Source organism: Entelurus aequoreus, linkage group LG12 (assembly GCF_033978785.1).
Source record: "Entelurus aequoreus isolate RoL-2023_Sb linkage group LG12, RoL_Eaeq_v1.1, whole genome shotgun sequence".
NCBI lineage: Eukaryota > Metazoa > Chordata > Actinopteri > Syngnathiformes > Syngnathidae > Entelurus > Entelurus aequoreus.
The window spans coordinates 23,197,373-23,213,938 of record NC_084742.1 but is presented as its reverse complement, the minus strand read 5'-3'; the positions used below and the strand labels follow the sequence as shown (position 1 = coordinate 23,213,938).

Below are 16,566 nucleotides of genomic sequence, written 5' to 3'. Positions count from 1 at the left end.
ATTGATTGAGGGAAATTTGATCGTATTTGATCCTTTAGCAACCAACAAGCATTCTGACCCTCACACAAAGCACACAAATTAGTCTTGTCCCTTTGGCAAAGTACTCACTATGCGGATAAAAGACAACTGTCACAGAAACAGTCTCTTCCATTCAAACCTCTCCACCACAATGGGCAAGACCAAAGAGCTGTCCTCACAGATAAGATTGTAGACCTGCACAAGACAGGAATGGACTATCAACAAGAAGCTTTGTCAGAAAGGGACCACCATTGTCCCAATTATTCATGACTGGAAGAAATACAAGATAACAGAAACAAAGGCACATAGACGTTTTTGGTCCCAGAGTAAAAAAAACAAAACAAAACAAAAAAAAACCTACAATCATACAGCACCATCCACCAGATGCTTATCGATCCATTGCAGGGCTAAACCAAGCCACAATATTAATGAGTATTCCAACTTATGTCCTTGTATTTCACCCATGCATGTGCAGAAGAAAAGACTTGAATACAAAAGAACATTTAAAACAACAATGAACAATACACACAAGACAAAATGAAAGCATTTCTGTGGCTACATTGTATCGTCAAATGCCATATTTCTGCATATTGTGCTTGTCAAGTCTCCCAGTTAATATTTTGTTGAAAAGTAACAAGAGTAGCTCTACTTTGTCTTCAGTCCTTGTCAGCGGTTCTTGTTTTGGTCATCCTCCTTATCAGTTAGCGTACACGGCGCTAGTTCGTGTGAATTTCTGTAACTAAATACGGGCAGATGATCCATGTAGCCTTGTATCGGTAAGGTTGAGTTTGAAAGTGTATTTCGCAAACATAAGGTGATTTAAAATGAAGCCCTGGGGCACTCCTGCAAGTAAAACCGCTTATTTGACCATGTCAATTTCTGCAGCTAAATACGGGCATCACTTAGAGTGCAATGGTTCCCTGTGGACAAGAACAACCTTGTATCGGTAAGGTTGAGTTTGAAAGTGTATTTCACGAACATAAAGTGATCTAGAATGGAGCCTTGGGCAGCATGGTGTAAAGCGGCAAAAGGGGCCGAAGTAGACATTTGTGAGCTCTTTCCAAGATTTTCTGGGAGCGTAAGAGCGAGCTTGGAGCTCCTTCTGCCAAACAAAAGCCAGGGATAGAATAGATGGCGAGCACATGCACAGGGGAGAGATAAAATGTCATAACAGCGCTTCCTGATCAAAGATGCGATAAGGAATGAAGGAGAGCGGGGAGCAGCAGACGCGCACGGGGGGCCGCAAGTGTGTGCTTTTGGAATCCGAAGGGGGCGAGTAACTAAAAACATGGCACTCTGCCAGCAGGGGCCAGTGGAGGGAATGGAAAGAGCGAGAGAGGAGGGTCAGGTATCAGACGAGAAGCAAAACAAATTGAGGTGAAGGCTGGGTGAAACAGTAAAACGATCTACTAGGGCGCTGAAACAAACAGTTATGGTGGCACGGCTCATCCACCGGAGGCCGCTGCCTCAGGTTTTCCATCACACGGCAACAAATCGTGACGTTTGTACTGTTAGCAGTGCTGATGTGTCAAAATAAAAGCAACAAACTCGCATTTCATATCAAACTGTTTTGTTGTCAACAACCCGTTTGCTGTTCGACAGTAGCAGCGGATATTGTCAGGACAGGTAGATCACAAAGAGGGCTGGCGAGAGTTTTACTCGCGTGTAACAATGAAACATTTACTGGCGCTCAGGACTGACTGCAACAGATGAAGCCGCTCACGTCCAGCAGGTAATAAAAAGCTCTCCCCTGTAGGTCCCGCCTGCTATCTGATGGACGAGAGCGCTGCCATCTTGGCAGACAAACGCGGCATTTCAGCTCGCCGAGTGTAGCCGTGCCAGAAAGTTCTATTCTGGACCGGGCGTGTGTTTCTGCATCGTCAACGGGCTCAGACTTCAGAGTGCAGAGTGGCTCCAGCTGGGACTTGAAGAGGCTTTCATAAATCCACACACTGCTGGAGTTTGTCAATCCAGAGGCAGAGCAGGAAATCAGAGGTTCAAGCGATTTGCATGAGCGCCACTTCCACACACGGCCAGGAGACACCTGAGGCAGCATTCTTCCACTGATAAAATGCTCATGTTGCTGCTTGGAATGTCGCGTTCTCATCTGCATTCTCCAAAAGAAATACCGGAATACTAAACAGTCGGCGCATTTGCACAATTGTCTCACTCCGTCTATTTATTGTTTGACTCAATGAAGGGGAAGGTAAGATGAAAGTCAGTTGTGGAATCTCTTGCAAAACAAGTGTTCCTAAATTTGGATGCTTGGTCATCCAGATGATTTTACATCGTATAATTAAATGGTTGATTTATATAGGCTAGTAAGGTAAAGTTGTGTACCTGACAAGTTTCGGCTACCTTGCTTCTGCAGCCTTCATCAGAGGTGTCACGTGATGTTAGCGTGATGTCGTCTGTGATGTGTTATATGGATTTTTCCATCCCATCTGAGGTGATCCATATAACACGTCACAGACGACGTCACGCTAACATCACGTGACACCTCTGATGAAGGCTGCAGAAGCAAGGTAGCCGAAATTAGTCAAGTACAAAACTTTACCTTACTTGCATGTATAAATCAACCATTTAATTATACACATCAGTAGGCCAACGGAACCTCTTCAACATATTTTTACATTGACCAAAGACCATGTGCTTTGTCTCAAAACAAACACGTCCATCAGTACACTTCAATAAGTGTGCTGTGTACACTCTGTATTTACTTCCCGAACGTGCAAATTTGTACTGTGTAGTGCTGTCCGAAATCGCTGACTATCATTATGCAATTAAAGTATTACATACTTCAACGTGTACATCTTCGGCTTATAGACTTGTGCAGCCAAGATATATACAAAATTTGTCCAAAAATTAGGTAAGTGCAGCTTATATTTACGTGTGCTCTTTAGCCTGGACACTACGATATTTATTATGAGTTTTTCTGGTCTGCGTGTGTAGCTCCTGCTTTAATTGAAGTAGAGATTGCACCATTCCTTTTTGTTTGGTTGTCCCTTTCTTTCTATTACGTAGCTAAGATGGTGACTATTGAGTTATGTAAGTGTCCAGCACTGCGCACTTACCATTTTGATTGTTTTGGTTGCAACACCCGGGTAGTGACAGTGCACTGAATTTTGTGTATGAACGTACTAAATGAGCCCAATTAATATTTTTGTCAGTACACCTCTACTATTTAAACATGGTGAGGCTGTATTTCAGTTTCATGCTCTTAAAATCCGGAACAGTCTTCCAGAAGATGTGAGACAGGCCTAAATGTTGAAAACACTTTAAATAATTGTTTTATCTACACTTGATTTTAATTGAATTAAGTCATGATAATTTTTATGATAATCTTATTTTTATTCATGATTTTATTCGTCTTTTTGTAATTTTATGCATCTGTAAAGTACTTTGAATTGCCTTGCGTACGAATTGTGCTCTATAAATAAACGTGCCTTGTTTTTTACAACTGTGTACAATTTGAGTATGCGAGATTTGACATTTTAGTGCCTGTCCCAAATCCATTACTGTCATTGTACTTCAATGGGAAATTTTAATCGCAATATTTATTCACTTTTTCTGTTTGTTCACTACTTTTCACCACCAGGGTTGCTCGTCAGCATCCATTTTTTCGACTTAGTCCCTCTTCTTCCGCTACATTACCAAGATTGTGACTATTAAGGGTAGTAAGTGTCCAGCACCGCGCACTCTCCATTTTGAGTGCACCATCCAGGTACGAGAGTGGACTGCATTTTGAGGGTGAACGCACCATTGCACTCAAAATGCTAGGTGCGAGTGTGCACATACTTAATTCTTGAGTGCACAGATTTTGACAGTGTAGTCCCGTCCCAATTTGACTTCGATCATTGTGCACTTACTGGAAATATATTTGTGCTTCTTCTTCTTCTTGGTTGGAAAGTTTGTTAGTCCCTACCCTTTCGTCACAACCTATGCAGTGAAAGCAATAAAAGACTACTGTAAGTAGAAGTACTCAAATTAAGACACAGCCCAGGACTAGCAGAGCTTTTATGAGTGTTAACGATCTTGATGAATTGGACTTCCAGACCATTTAAAAAGTTGTGTGCCAGCTGTTTATAAAAACATCGAAGACAACTTTCACCTTTGTCTTTCTTCAGTCAGTTAGTAAGCAAACACATTATGTTATTTGCGAGGCTCTCGTGGACCTCACACACACACACACACACACACACACACACACACACACACACACACACACACACACACACACACACACACACACCCACGCACACGCACACGCATACGCACACGCATACGTACTTCTATATGTTTGCGTGTGTGTGAGGGTCTGGGGGGGAGCAGAGACGGAGGAGGACTGTTGAGGAATGAGGGAGTACAGGGTCAGAGCGAGGAGAAAGGCTCCTTCAGTCTGCTGCTGGATGAAGAATTGATCCGGGGGGGACTCTTTGGGCAAAGAGTCAGAAATCAGAGGAATTTATGTCGAAAAAAGTTGTCTTGAATTCCTGATTTAACGTCATGTTCTTGGTTTGCCAGGCTATTCTTTGTCCACATCATTCCTTCTGCTTGACTTTTCACCCCCCCAGATGCTCCATTTGTGTCTCTGTTTTAAAGCTTCCTCTTCCTTCCAGCGGGGCTCTACAGCGCCCCCCCACCCACCTCTTAGGTTTCAACGCTAATTTCTCGGAATTCTGACCCCCCTCCCACACACCGTCCTCATGGTTTTTTTGGTCTGCCGTTGCGTGGCAGGTTCTCCACGGTGTTACTGAGGCGGTACTTGACGATGATGCTGTGCACAGTGGATTTGGGCATCCTGAGCTCCAGGCCGATGGCCCCCTCAGACTTTCCGTCCTTCCACAGGTCCACCACCCGCTGCCGCTGCACAACATCATGCTCCTTGGTCTTCTGGCAGACACTGACAGCGGTCGCCCCCCCAGCGGGTCCCCCGGTGGCCCCAGCAGCAGCGGCGGCTTCTGTGGGGGCAGACAAGCGGCAGACTGTAGTGGAAGCTTGAAGAGGTGGGGAGGAGGGGCAGGATAATGTGACACTTTACTGGTCCCTGCTGGGAAATCTAGTTTGCTTGCCGCCTCTGCAGGGAGGTCAGGCTACCGAGCTGGCGGGAAGGGATGGGTGTCCTGCTTGCATCTGGGAGGGCAGGTGTTTGTCCACATTAAGAGCTGCTAGTATTGTGGCTCCCTGGGGGGGGGATGATGGACAGGGAACACAGGCTGGACTGGACAGACTACTGGGGCAGGTTCACAGGGTGCAGCTGTAGTCGTAGATGTGAGGAAACCACAGCAAGCATATTTTTGGACATGTTTTATATACTCAAGTGAGGGGGAAGGGTTGGAAGTGGGGGGGCCACTGGGGAATGGGCTATAATAGGAGCTTGATGGTCGCCAACTCTTTGGATTTTTGTTGTTTTAACTCCGGGTTACTTTTCTCTTTTCGGTGAAGGCCAAAGTGGGTCAGGACCCCAATCAGGATCATGAACGCGGCCTCGTATAAACGCAAGCAGACCTCAGCATGCTTGGATCACGCGAGGGCCCCGGGCGAGCGAGGGAGACTCGTGGCTATTTCTGCCGCCGCACCGCATTACAGGTCGCACAAGACGACGTTTACACGAGCGCAGTGCCTACTGTGGTTTGTGTCCCGCTTTAAAATACAAAGTCTGGATGTTTTCTTGGCGGGGCTCGGGGATAATGACATTTTCACCGATAGGCTTTGGCCCTCCGAAATGCAATGCCTTTGACAGATGTTTCAGGCTACAATTACACAAATCAAGATAGAGCTGGGTGCCGTGCTCCTTCGGGGCAAAGCCGCTGGGAAAGATCGGGTCCTCGCACTTATCTCCGCCACATCTCCAATACAGAAATGCACGGAGGCTGCAGAGTGCAGCGTGAGGCAAGCACATGCCACTACCGATCTAATTATGAGAATATAAATTAGCAAGGGGCCGGCGACAGACTACAGATGGAGGCAAGTTGGACGCACAGCCAATACAAAGTCAATGGAGAGAGTCTGCACATTCCTGAGAAAGCAATGAGTCCTCAGACGGCATTGACGGCTCTCCAGCGTGCGCTTTATCGTTGCACAACGTCTGATTACTGCTGAGTGTGGAGTGTTGAGGTCTTGATGTTGGACATGTCTTAATATAGCAGCCAGTCTGGTAATGTCTATTTCAGGTGTCTGTCTGGCGACCACATGATAAAACTCTCCCCCCATATGGACTCCATTGTGAGGCTTACTGACCATGAAGCTGCAGGAGGAGATGACATTGACAGAGCTGCTGTGGAAGGCATCACTCGCTCACATTTAAGGATTATGTTGACATTTCGGAGCCCAATTGAGCTGCGCTGTGCATTTTTCCAATTCCCAGAGTGTTTTCCTACTTTTTATAATCTTTGCCGAGTCGTTTTTCCACAACAACATAATATCCCCACAAAGATGGAATGCCTCAGATGATATCTTTAAATAGGAGCAACATTTTGGACGGCCTTCTGCCCTCGTCATCAGTGGAGGCCGTTAATAATCAGCTCCAGAACGCAAAAGCAGGATTTGGACTTGGCGTTCTTTTCTCCTTCAGATGTGTACTGCCACCATTGCTTGATTTGACGCTACACAGAAAGCTGCAAGGCCTGGCCAGCGCGTCTTGATGTTCTAAAACGATGTCCCTGCGGTGTCAATCAAAATGGGAATGGGGTGCGCCAATGAGCGATGAAGAAGGGTGATTGAGATTGAAGTCTTTATTTACATCCACGGTCCTTTTCTGTCACATACAAGTGGAGGTCCTGCACGGTGGCCTTTGTGCCAGCAAGCGTCACTTTCCTAGGTTTGACAAATGTTCCTTCAGGACCACAACAACAGCAACTCTGTTCATTTCCAGTGCTAGCAAACTTTCAATGTGAAGAATGTCAAACACAGAAGGTGATACTATCCAACATCAACATCAAGCAGGTGGTATTGGTCATTTACAGTAAGAAGCAGTCAGTGTGTGTGCGCTACAACAGACACTTTGTTATTATCTGTACAGTGGAACAATTTCAGTTGGCCCTGTTTATGTCGACAACCTGTTGGTTTGGACCAACTCATTAAATCCCGGCCCACCGTGTTTTTCCTGTCACTACAATTAAAGGCTGAAATATTCTCTTGCGTCACGTAGCTTGCGTTCCCTCTGACGACGTCTTAATTCGCTTGTGTGTTCAACCACAACTCTTGTTGAATAGCTATTAGCTTCCTGTGTGTAGTAGTTATAAACAATGGCAACTGAAGCGAGTTGTTAGAGCTGGAATTAATCATTTTGAAACAATGCTCTCTTCTTTTGTACATATAGCTCCGAAACTGGAAAAGTAGACGTTCACGAAGGTGGGCTGTGCGACTTCTGAACAAGTTGAGGCAGAGCACAGGTGGAAAGCAAAACCTAAAAATGATATACTAAAATCGTAAAGCTAGAATCTTTTGAAGGTGCGCGTAAGGTCAACCGGAGGCTTCTGAGGGGTAAGAGCCAGCCAAGTATAAGCTACGTGCGCGAATGCATATTTCAGCCTTAAAGGGGACCTATTATGCAAAACCAACTTTTCTTACCTATTAGTACCTGCTGTATTTGGGGTCTACATAAGTCCCAATAATTTGAATTAAAACAGCGGCGGCACTGCAGGGATATTTCTAAAACAATCTTGTGTCCTTTCATACTTACTCTAAACGAGTCGTTTGTCATTTGCACAACTTGTGACATTTTTCCAATTGGTGACATCAGCAGATATTACCGTATATGGTAAAGTTTTACCCAAAGTGCTTTGCACGAGTCTGCCATTGTAGTCCGACGTTGTAGTCAATAAGCTCCTTCTTTTTCTCTATCCTCTTGTTGTGGAGCAGACTGGCTCATACATGCACACACATCCTCCACTGTTGTTTCTATTACAAATTAGCGTATAGATCGAACTTACATCTGTCAATAGACTCGAAATGGAAGCGCTGAAAACTACAACATGGCTGACGGTGAGAAGACGCAGTCGAAGTGGAGGCACGTAAATAAGGCCGCTCAAAAAACAGCGCATCCTGAAGAGACGTCCAGAAAGCGGTTTGAAGATGGTCTGTGAAACATAATCTATTCAAAATGTTAACCAAATCGGATGAGAGAATAATAAAATGTCATATGAAAACACAATAACTGAAATAAAAATATGCACAAATGATAAACAATTCTTTATCGTGACCCATTTTCATTGTGTCGCTGGCCAAAGTCAGAAGTAAATGTGCAAGCAAGCTAATTTTGGTTTTGGTTATGTCGACAACCACTTATGTTGATGTAAGTCAGCCGGTTGGACGAGTGTCGGCATAAACGGGCTCCACTGTACCAAGAAACACACGCCGACAATTGTCCAAAATGTCTTGAAGATCAACAACGGCGTAACTTCATATAGTTTACATTGAGATAACATAAACATTAGCAGCTGTTTAACTTGATGCTCACTGACCTGATATGAAGGATCCTGGCGGCATCTGACTGTAGTTGGCCCCTCCCATGAGTAGGGCGCTCGGGGGTGCTGAAGTGAATGGAGCTCCGTAGTTCTGAGGGGTGGCGTAGGGTCCGGGAGGGATGGGCTGCACGGGGGGAAGAAGGAATGAAGTTTAGGCAAGATGGCATCCGTGAAGGGGGGGTTGGAAAAAAAAGCAGCAGGGGAAATGAGAATAACATTGAAAAGTGTTTAAAGATGGTGAAGAAAATGTGCTGACTAAGGAGTTGTGGAGTGAAATAGAGCAGGTTGATGGGCTCTGTGTTTTTTCTGGCCGCCCTCCATCATTTTTCCACTGGCAGCCTTCACACATTTGAGTGTGGCTGTTTCAAACAAAGAAGGGGATGGGGTACTGACCAGGGAGGTGTGCGTCTCCATGCCCTTGCTGGCCAGCCGACTCAGGATGCTCCGCTCAGACATTTGCAAGCGAGCGGCGATGGGCGGGACTCTGGCCAGCGTGGCCGGTAGTCGGGTCACATCGGCCTTCATGTCACTCAGCAGCTCCTCCAGCTGGTTGAGCACTGCAACGACAACAACAAATGACCCTCCAGGTGGGACAAGCTTTCATACTTGGTCGCTGACGACTTCCGCAGGCATCGTCACACCGCCCCCACTTTCCCGCTGACCTTTGTGTAGGACGGCGTTGGCTGGCTTGTTGCCCGCCAGAGACTCCTTGCTGAGGTGCTGGTGCGACTCTGCCAGACACTCCACCTCGGCAAAGCGAGCGTTGAGAGCCATGGCCGGGTGGCTGGGGTCCTGCGTCATATTCAGGTAGGCCGCCCGGCGCAGCTGCTCCTCGATGACCAGCGCTTGCTCCAGCAGCTGGAAGATGGGATAAAGTTCTTGTTACTCAGAATGACTCAACAGAGTCAGTGAACTTCATTTATTTGGGTAATTGGGTAAAGGACAGCGGCCCAGACGTTTTGCCTCAAAGGGCCAAAGTGAAAAGGTGCCAAATACAGCAGCACCATGAGTAACGTGTATAGATGGGCGGTATGGCCTACAATCTATATTGCGATATATAGTAGACTTCTGCAATAACGATATGTATCACAGTATATTATTTGGTATGTAAATGATAATAGAACAATTTCAAAACAGGTTAGAAAGGCTCCGAATATGGCTGCTGATGTACACGGTAACATATTGTGTCACCATACACAAGGACATGTACACCCAACACCTTAAACATCACAAAGACTGCCTGAACAACACCACATCATCCTACTATACATATTTAATAAGTTCTAATGAAGACAACTCCAAAACACTGTTTTCTTTTCTTGCCAAAATTACAAATCCACCATAGTCACTTCCCTCTCATGTGGACTCATTGTTTTTTGTTGTTCCCTTATGCAATTTTTCAATTCCAAAATCACCCAGATTCACCAACAACTTCCTTCTTCTTCCCTTCAACCACAGTTCACACGCCCTCCCTCCCTCCCTCATCAATTAATTTATTTTGTAGTTTTTCACTGCCTTCTTGCTAATTTACTGTTAATATCTGGTTACTTTCTGATGTAACATGTTTCTATCTACATTTCTGTTAAAATGTAACACACTTATCCTTCTGTTTGGATACTTTAGATTAGTTCTGGGTGATATTACAAATCTGTGTATCGATCCAACACCAAGTAGTTACAGGGGCAGTTTTGGCCATACCAATAATGATTTAATGATTACATTTTTTATCACAATTACCGGTATAATCACACAAAATGGATGTCTGTGTAACAATATCAGTTAAATATTTCAATTATTTTCTACTATTTTAACCCTTTGTTATTTGCCCTTAATAACTTATTTCCTGAGTTTTTAAACAATAACTAAAATGACAAAATAGTTTTTGATAATAAAAAAATTATCGATCCAACTACTTTATATACTTATATTATACTTGGTTTTGTTACTGTTAATATTTGTATTAATTTGCCCATCTTTGTTTTACATTCATGAGCTCTAGCCTGCGGTGTAGTGTAGCATGTTTAGCTATTTGTCATCCTCCAGTACTTGTAGGAATCAGTTTATTTGACGCCATGGAGGTGAGGATTGCTGACCTAAAGGTGGCTTTGCACTGTGAAGGGACATTAGCCGCAAGCTTGTTAGCAAGAATGCTATATTGCTCAGCAACATTAACTCATAAATAAATAAATAAAACACTTTAACCTGCAAAACAAAAATGAATAAAACAATTCGGGCAAATTTTTTTGTTATTTTCAAAATGACAAAGTTAGGATTAATGGCTACAATGAGCATGTTTTGTAGTGCACAGCTTATCGAAGCAGGGTTGGAAGTATAATACTGATAAAGCATGTCCCCGGAGTCACACGTGTCCCCCACTATGTGAGAAGAACTGTATTAAAAGCTGTATTGTCGGTCAAATTTATATTATTGACAGTATATCGTGTTGAAGGATGGACTAGCAAAGTAAGATTTTCATTGTACGGCAAACTGTCTGTTTAACTGTGCATATGACAATAAACAATCTTGAATCTTGAATTGTCTATATCGCCTAACTCTAGTAAGGTATTTAGCCAATACTACCAAATGTATAAATATCCATCCATCCATTTTCCACCACTTGTCCCTTTTGAGGTCGCGGGGGGTGCTGCAGCCTATCTCAGCTGCATTCGGGCGGAAGGCGGGATACACCCTGGACAAGTCGCCACCTCATCGCAGGGCCAACACAGACAGACAGACAACATTCATACTCACATTCACACACTAGGGCCAATTTAGTGTTGCCAATCAACCTATCCCCAGGTGCATGTTTTTGGCAATGGGAGAAATATAAATTTAAAAGAAGAAACAAACGCTCCTAAATCATCAGTGCAATTAATTTCAACGTGTCTAAAAAAATGAAAAATGAAGTCGCAGACAAAAACAATAAAGTAGAGAATGACTCTGTGTCAAAGTGCAAACTTTGTGTCTCAATTCGCACACTTCCATACTTACACTAGTTTTCTGAATGCATTATTGTGTTCATATTGAGAAGTCCAACAAAATGCAGTGCACTGTCACTGTCGGTATGGTCTACTCGAAACACCCAAAATGTTGAGTGCAAAGTAACAATTACCACCTAAGACAATAGCCGGGTTTTCCTTTGAAGACCCCCAGCGAATGGTGAACAACTGCAAATAACGGACGCACTTATAAAAAGCCCTGAAAAAAAGCCTTTTTTGATACTTTAAACATGACAATATACCTTCCACGATGCATCTTAAAACTAATTTGTACACATTAAAGAACAAATATAGGCATACAGTACAGCATTGAACTAATGTACTTCCAAAACATTCAGTTACACAACATCAAAACTTGTCAAAGCATCTTCCTGCTGGAAAATGTTGTGGGAATTGACTTGTAAAAAAGCGCCCTCAGCTTGGACTCATAGCTGCAGCACTCGGTTTTTCTCTGCAGATATTACCAAAAAAAAACAATTGTTTTTCATTTTAAGCAGAGAACAGAAATCTGTGAACATGTGGGTGAGCAAATGCCATACATAGATGGTGAATCTATGTCAAAGGAAGGGGCGGGGCTAACTTGAAACTTGTAGTGATGTAAACTCGTGAAGAAAAGAAGCAGAAGTAGAAGCAGGTTTGGTCAGTGCGACGGTATGTCATGGATTCGGGACAGCACTGTAAAAATGTCTGCACTCTGGAACCAAGTAGACAGTGTACACAGTACACTTATTGAAGCGCGCTGACGGAAGGAGTCCATTAGTGAGTAATTTAAAGTGGTGTCAGATGAGGATGCAGTAAATGAGGATGTAAAAGACAAAAAGCATGTGAGTTAGTTTAAAAACAGGATGAGAGTTGTTCCTAGAAATGCTGAAGTCAGCAAAATATTTATGTGGGCCTTGGGGCATTGAGTCAGGTGATTGATGACGCCGTCGTGCTAAAAAGTGTCTTTTTTTTAAGAGGAGATGAAAAATGTGTAAACAAAAGATGTTGCCAGCAAAATTCAAGCCAATGTGTCTGAGACCATATTTTACATAAACAACGTTACCTTGAAGCGTCGGGCCAGGAACTTGTTCTTCATCTCCAGGAAGTTGCCTTTGTTGGCCTGGGACTTGAACGGCTCATTGACGATGGCGAACTGCGGATCGTTCTGGATGTCCTGCCACCGAGCGTAGCCGTGGCTGGTGTGGTGGTCAAGGGTCGTCCGACGGCACTTTTGAGACGACACACTGTTTTTAGGCCGCACCCACTAAAATGTAGTATCCAAAGCTCGTCGATGTGTTCTTTACTTTAAGTCAGGGGTATCCATAGTGCGTGGCATGTTCGAAATGTTATTATTTAGATACTATATATTATTCGATACAGTGGAACCCGTTTACTGTATGTCGATGTACCTTAGAGTGGCTGACTGACGTCGACACAAGCGATTGTCGACATAACCAAAAGCAAAGCTAGCCATTGCTTGATTGTGACTTCGACAACAAACATAAAGAGTACTTGTAAACAGTAGGGATTTTTCCAATTGCGTATATATATTTTTTTTTTCTTCTGCTTTCATATTATATGTTATCAGTTATATATGTTACCCTGGCTAAAGTGGAACCCTAAGCAGAATTTTATTTAAAGCCCCCCACCCCCGTGTCCCCATTACAAATGTTTTCAGGCTTTTTTATTTATGTGAACCTTTTTAATCAAACTTGAATTTTTTTAAAACATGTTTCATACTATAACAAATTTATGGGAAATAAATAGTTCAAAAATTTACTTTTTTAAACCAAAATAATTTTAACATCATTCATCATTATTAAGTATATAAACCTTCTTACCTCATCTGCGTCTGGGATTGGAACACACACTCTGCCTTACAGAGCAAGCACAAATGCTCTGCGCCACGGGAGCCAGGGACACACAGGGACACATTTGCCCTACTATATTCCTGTCAGTGACGTAGCAGGAAGCAGCTAGAAAATTTTTTGCGGTAAAATAAAAAAAAATGTCTTGACTGAAATGACAATAAAGCTTTCCTACATGCATGGATCTTTCTCCCAGTCGCTAACATTCTAAAAAGAAAAGGGCATTTTGTTTAGAATCCAGATTAATACTTAACATGATTTTGTTATGACGCTTATGTTGCACTGAACTGTTTGAATGTTTTAATTCTGTGTAACTAAACGATTATGTTGTTGTTTCATGCTGCTTAACAAAATTAATGATAAAGTTTACAAAACTTCAACACAAGTCAACATAAATGGGTCGATAAAATATTATGTTGACAAAGTTAAAGTTAAGTTAAAGTATCAATGATTGTCACACACACACTAGGTGTGGTGAAATTTGTCCTCTGTATTTGACCCATCCCCTTGTTCACCCCCTGGGAGGTGAGGGGAGCAGTGGGCAGCAGTGGTAGCAGCGCCCATGAATCATTTTTGGTGATTTAACCCCCAATTCCAACCCTTGATGCTGAGTGCCAAGCAGAGAGGTAATGGGTCCCATTTTTATAGTCTTTGGTATGACTCGGCAGGGGTTTGAACTCACAACCTACCGATCTCAGGGCAGACACTCTAACCACTAGGCCACTGAGTAGGCCTAGTCAAAAAGCGGCCGATAATGTATGCCAACGTCGACATAAGTAGGCACTTTTTAGCAAGAACACTATGAGTTTGTTGACATAAACAGGACCGCCTTAAAGGGGAACTGCACTTTTTTGGGAATTTTGCCTATTGTTCAGAATCATTATAAAAGACATGACGATGGATGTTGTTTTTTTTGCATTCCAAATACGAAATAAATGCGATCAAAGTTCTGCTTACAATGGCGCCTATGGGACCCACGCAATTCCACCTACAAAGCCCTTAAAAAAACATCCAAACACCTACGTTGATGTTTTATATACATTATGTAAGTAAATATGTAATGTAGTAATGGTCACATTAATAATAACATTTAATATTTACGTATTTTGATCATTTTAAGCATACGCGGCACATTAATTAAAAAAACACATCACAACGTTTGCTATTTTTTTTTCATCCCTGGTTATTACTCACTGCAGACTTTAAGAGAGACAAGAAACATAATAAAACATCACTTACTGTACAATGTCTGCTGTCATTAGGATGCCGACTGCTAGGACATTCATATATTCCCATTTAGATGAAGAATGTCTCATAGTGCTCATGAATAAACGGGGTGGGACTGTGGGGGGGACAGAGCGTCTTTAAATGTAGTTCTTGCCATTTTCGGGTCGTAAATGGCTGTCAAAGTGTACCAACTTGCTGGATGCCTACTCAGACTTCTTCTGTCCAGGTGAGATGCATGATTTATGATCTAGAATAAACTTCTGGGGAGCTGGGAAGTGAGGAAGCAGCAGACATCTCGATGATGTAAACATAGTGACACATGGTAGTGATCAGGGCGCCGCTTTAAATAGTTTGTCTTTGTTAGCGCTTATAATAATATCACTAAAACTTTGTTAATATTCAAATCACAAAATGTAAATGAGTATTGTTGGCGGTTTTTGAATGGGTATTTATTGTATTTTATGGGCGAAATGGAGGACCTCCCATTGGCGCAACTGTAAGCTGACTTTTATTTACTTTTATTTAGAATGCATTGGAAAAAAAATCCATCCGTCGTCATGTTTTTCACAATGATTGTGGGCGATAGGCAGAATACAAATAAAAAAGTGCAGTTCCCCTTTAAGTGGCTTCAATTGTATTACACTAGTTTGCTTTGTCAGCTATAACACAAAGCTATCATATTTAGTTCTGATAGCTTAGCACAAAATGACCTACATTGGATTGGTTTTATCATCTTTAATGTAAAAAAATGCACAAAGTGACCCATTTATCCATCAAGTTACTGGATACGGCCCCATCTGGAAGAAGTATGGACACCCCTAATTTAAGCCAAGCTAATGGCCTAATAGCTGCAGAACGCTAGTTTTGTCGAGCTCTTGGCACCACTGCGAAGACGCTAAACAGCCATTTTATGGCAGCTCAAACTGACTTTTAATAGAGATGGATTTCATTATCGTTTGAAAATGAAAAAATAACAGCTTGTTTTCTATTTCTGAGCTAAACATTTTTCAGGCAGCCAAAAAAAAAAAAAAAATTCAAAGTGTGCCGCATCATGGAAGTAGATTTATGCGATTGTTACACAGTCCTAATTGATGCAATATAGGGAACAACATGTACTTCATGTTTGACCAAACTTTGGCTGGTTTGCTTTTTTTTTTTTACATTAACTGGCAGCCTGAAAAATAAGAACAGATTGGGGGTGGGTCATTGCACGGGCAACAGCTGTCAAGGATACATGACGATTCCCGCCAGGAGCCAGAAATCGTGTCGGCGATGCCAGATCTCGCTCATCTTTCCAGAGGAGATGGCGGCGCGCTCCTCGTTCTGCCAAAGAGTGTGCAGCTCTGTGGGGGAGAGGCCAGGCCGTAAAGAGGTGGTCCCGCAGAATGGAAATGTTGTGCAGATAAATATATGATCTATAAATCTTGAAGCATTTCTGATATCCCATGTTTTCTTTAATCGGGGGGCAATGCACTGCCCCAAGCAGGTCAAGTTAGTTTCAATGTCATTTTCTCACAACAAGAGTAGTTTCAGGATACCTTTTTTTATTTAACCAACTCAATAGCCTTACTGTATTGATCATATTTATCTTTATTTATTCATATTCTTTTTTTTTTGTCCTGTCCAGCTACTCAGGCAAATCATATTGTTGATCTAGATGCCCATATTTGCTGTACAGATTTACTTTACAAACAAGAAGTGTGGGATACTTCTCTTATTGCCTTATTTGTAATTAATTAAATGGCTTTATATTATTATCTGGTGCAGACGGACCGTAGCAGGAGGGGATAGAAAGAGAAAAAAAGGAAGACAGAGAGGGAACTTGCGGGGACAAGAGGGGGATAAGACAGAGAGACAACAAATACAATATGTACAAATAAGATACGAAAAGTGATAGCAAAGAAGCAGTTAGTGAAGTAAATAATAATAACACAGAAATGACAATGAACATTGTTACACTACAAGTGGAACAATACAAATACCAATAGAAATAGCACTACTGAT

The 16,566-nt window shown here is 42.6% G+C and overlaps 1 protein-coding gene across 2 annotated transcripts in view; it reads right to left on the bottom strand.

The window, feature by feature from the left end:
* Window positions 1-16,566, bottom strand: part of chd3 (chromodomain helicase DNA binding protein 3) — a 65,600-nt gene that overhangs the window by 2,024 nt on the left and 47,010 nt on the right. The window contains exons 38-43 of one of the 2 annotated variants that reach the window (XM_062065248.1): window positions 15,797-15,905; window positions 12,531-12,663; window positions 9,149-9,344; window positions 8,880-9,043; window positions 8,484-8,610; window positions 4,309-4,979 (exon numbers count right to left, since the gene is read on the bottom strand). In XM_062065248.1, the coding sequence (XP_061921232.1) occupies window positions 4,723-4,979; window positions 8,484-8,610; window positions 8,880-9,043; window positions 9,149-9,344; window positions 12,531-12,663; window positions 15,797-15,905 (986 nt within the window). In that variant the 3' untranslated portion in view covers window positions 4,309-4,722. The remainder of the gene's footprint in view (window positions 1-4,308; window positions 4,980-8,483; window positions 8,611-8,879; window positions 9,044-9,148; window positions 9,345-12,530; window positions 12,664-15,796; window positions 15,906-16,566) is intronic. The other variant, XM_062065249.1, reaches the window with a different exon arrangement.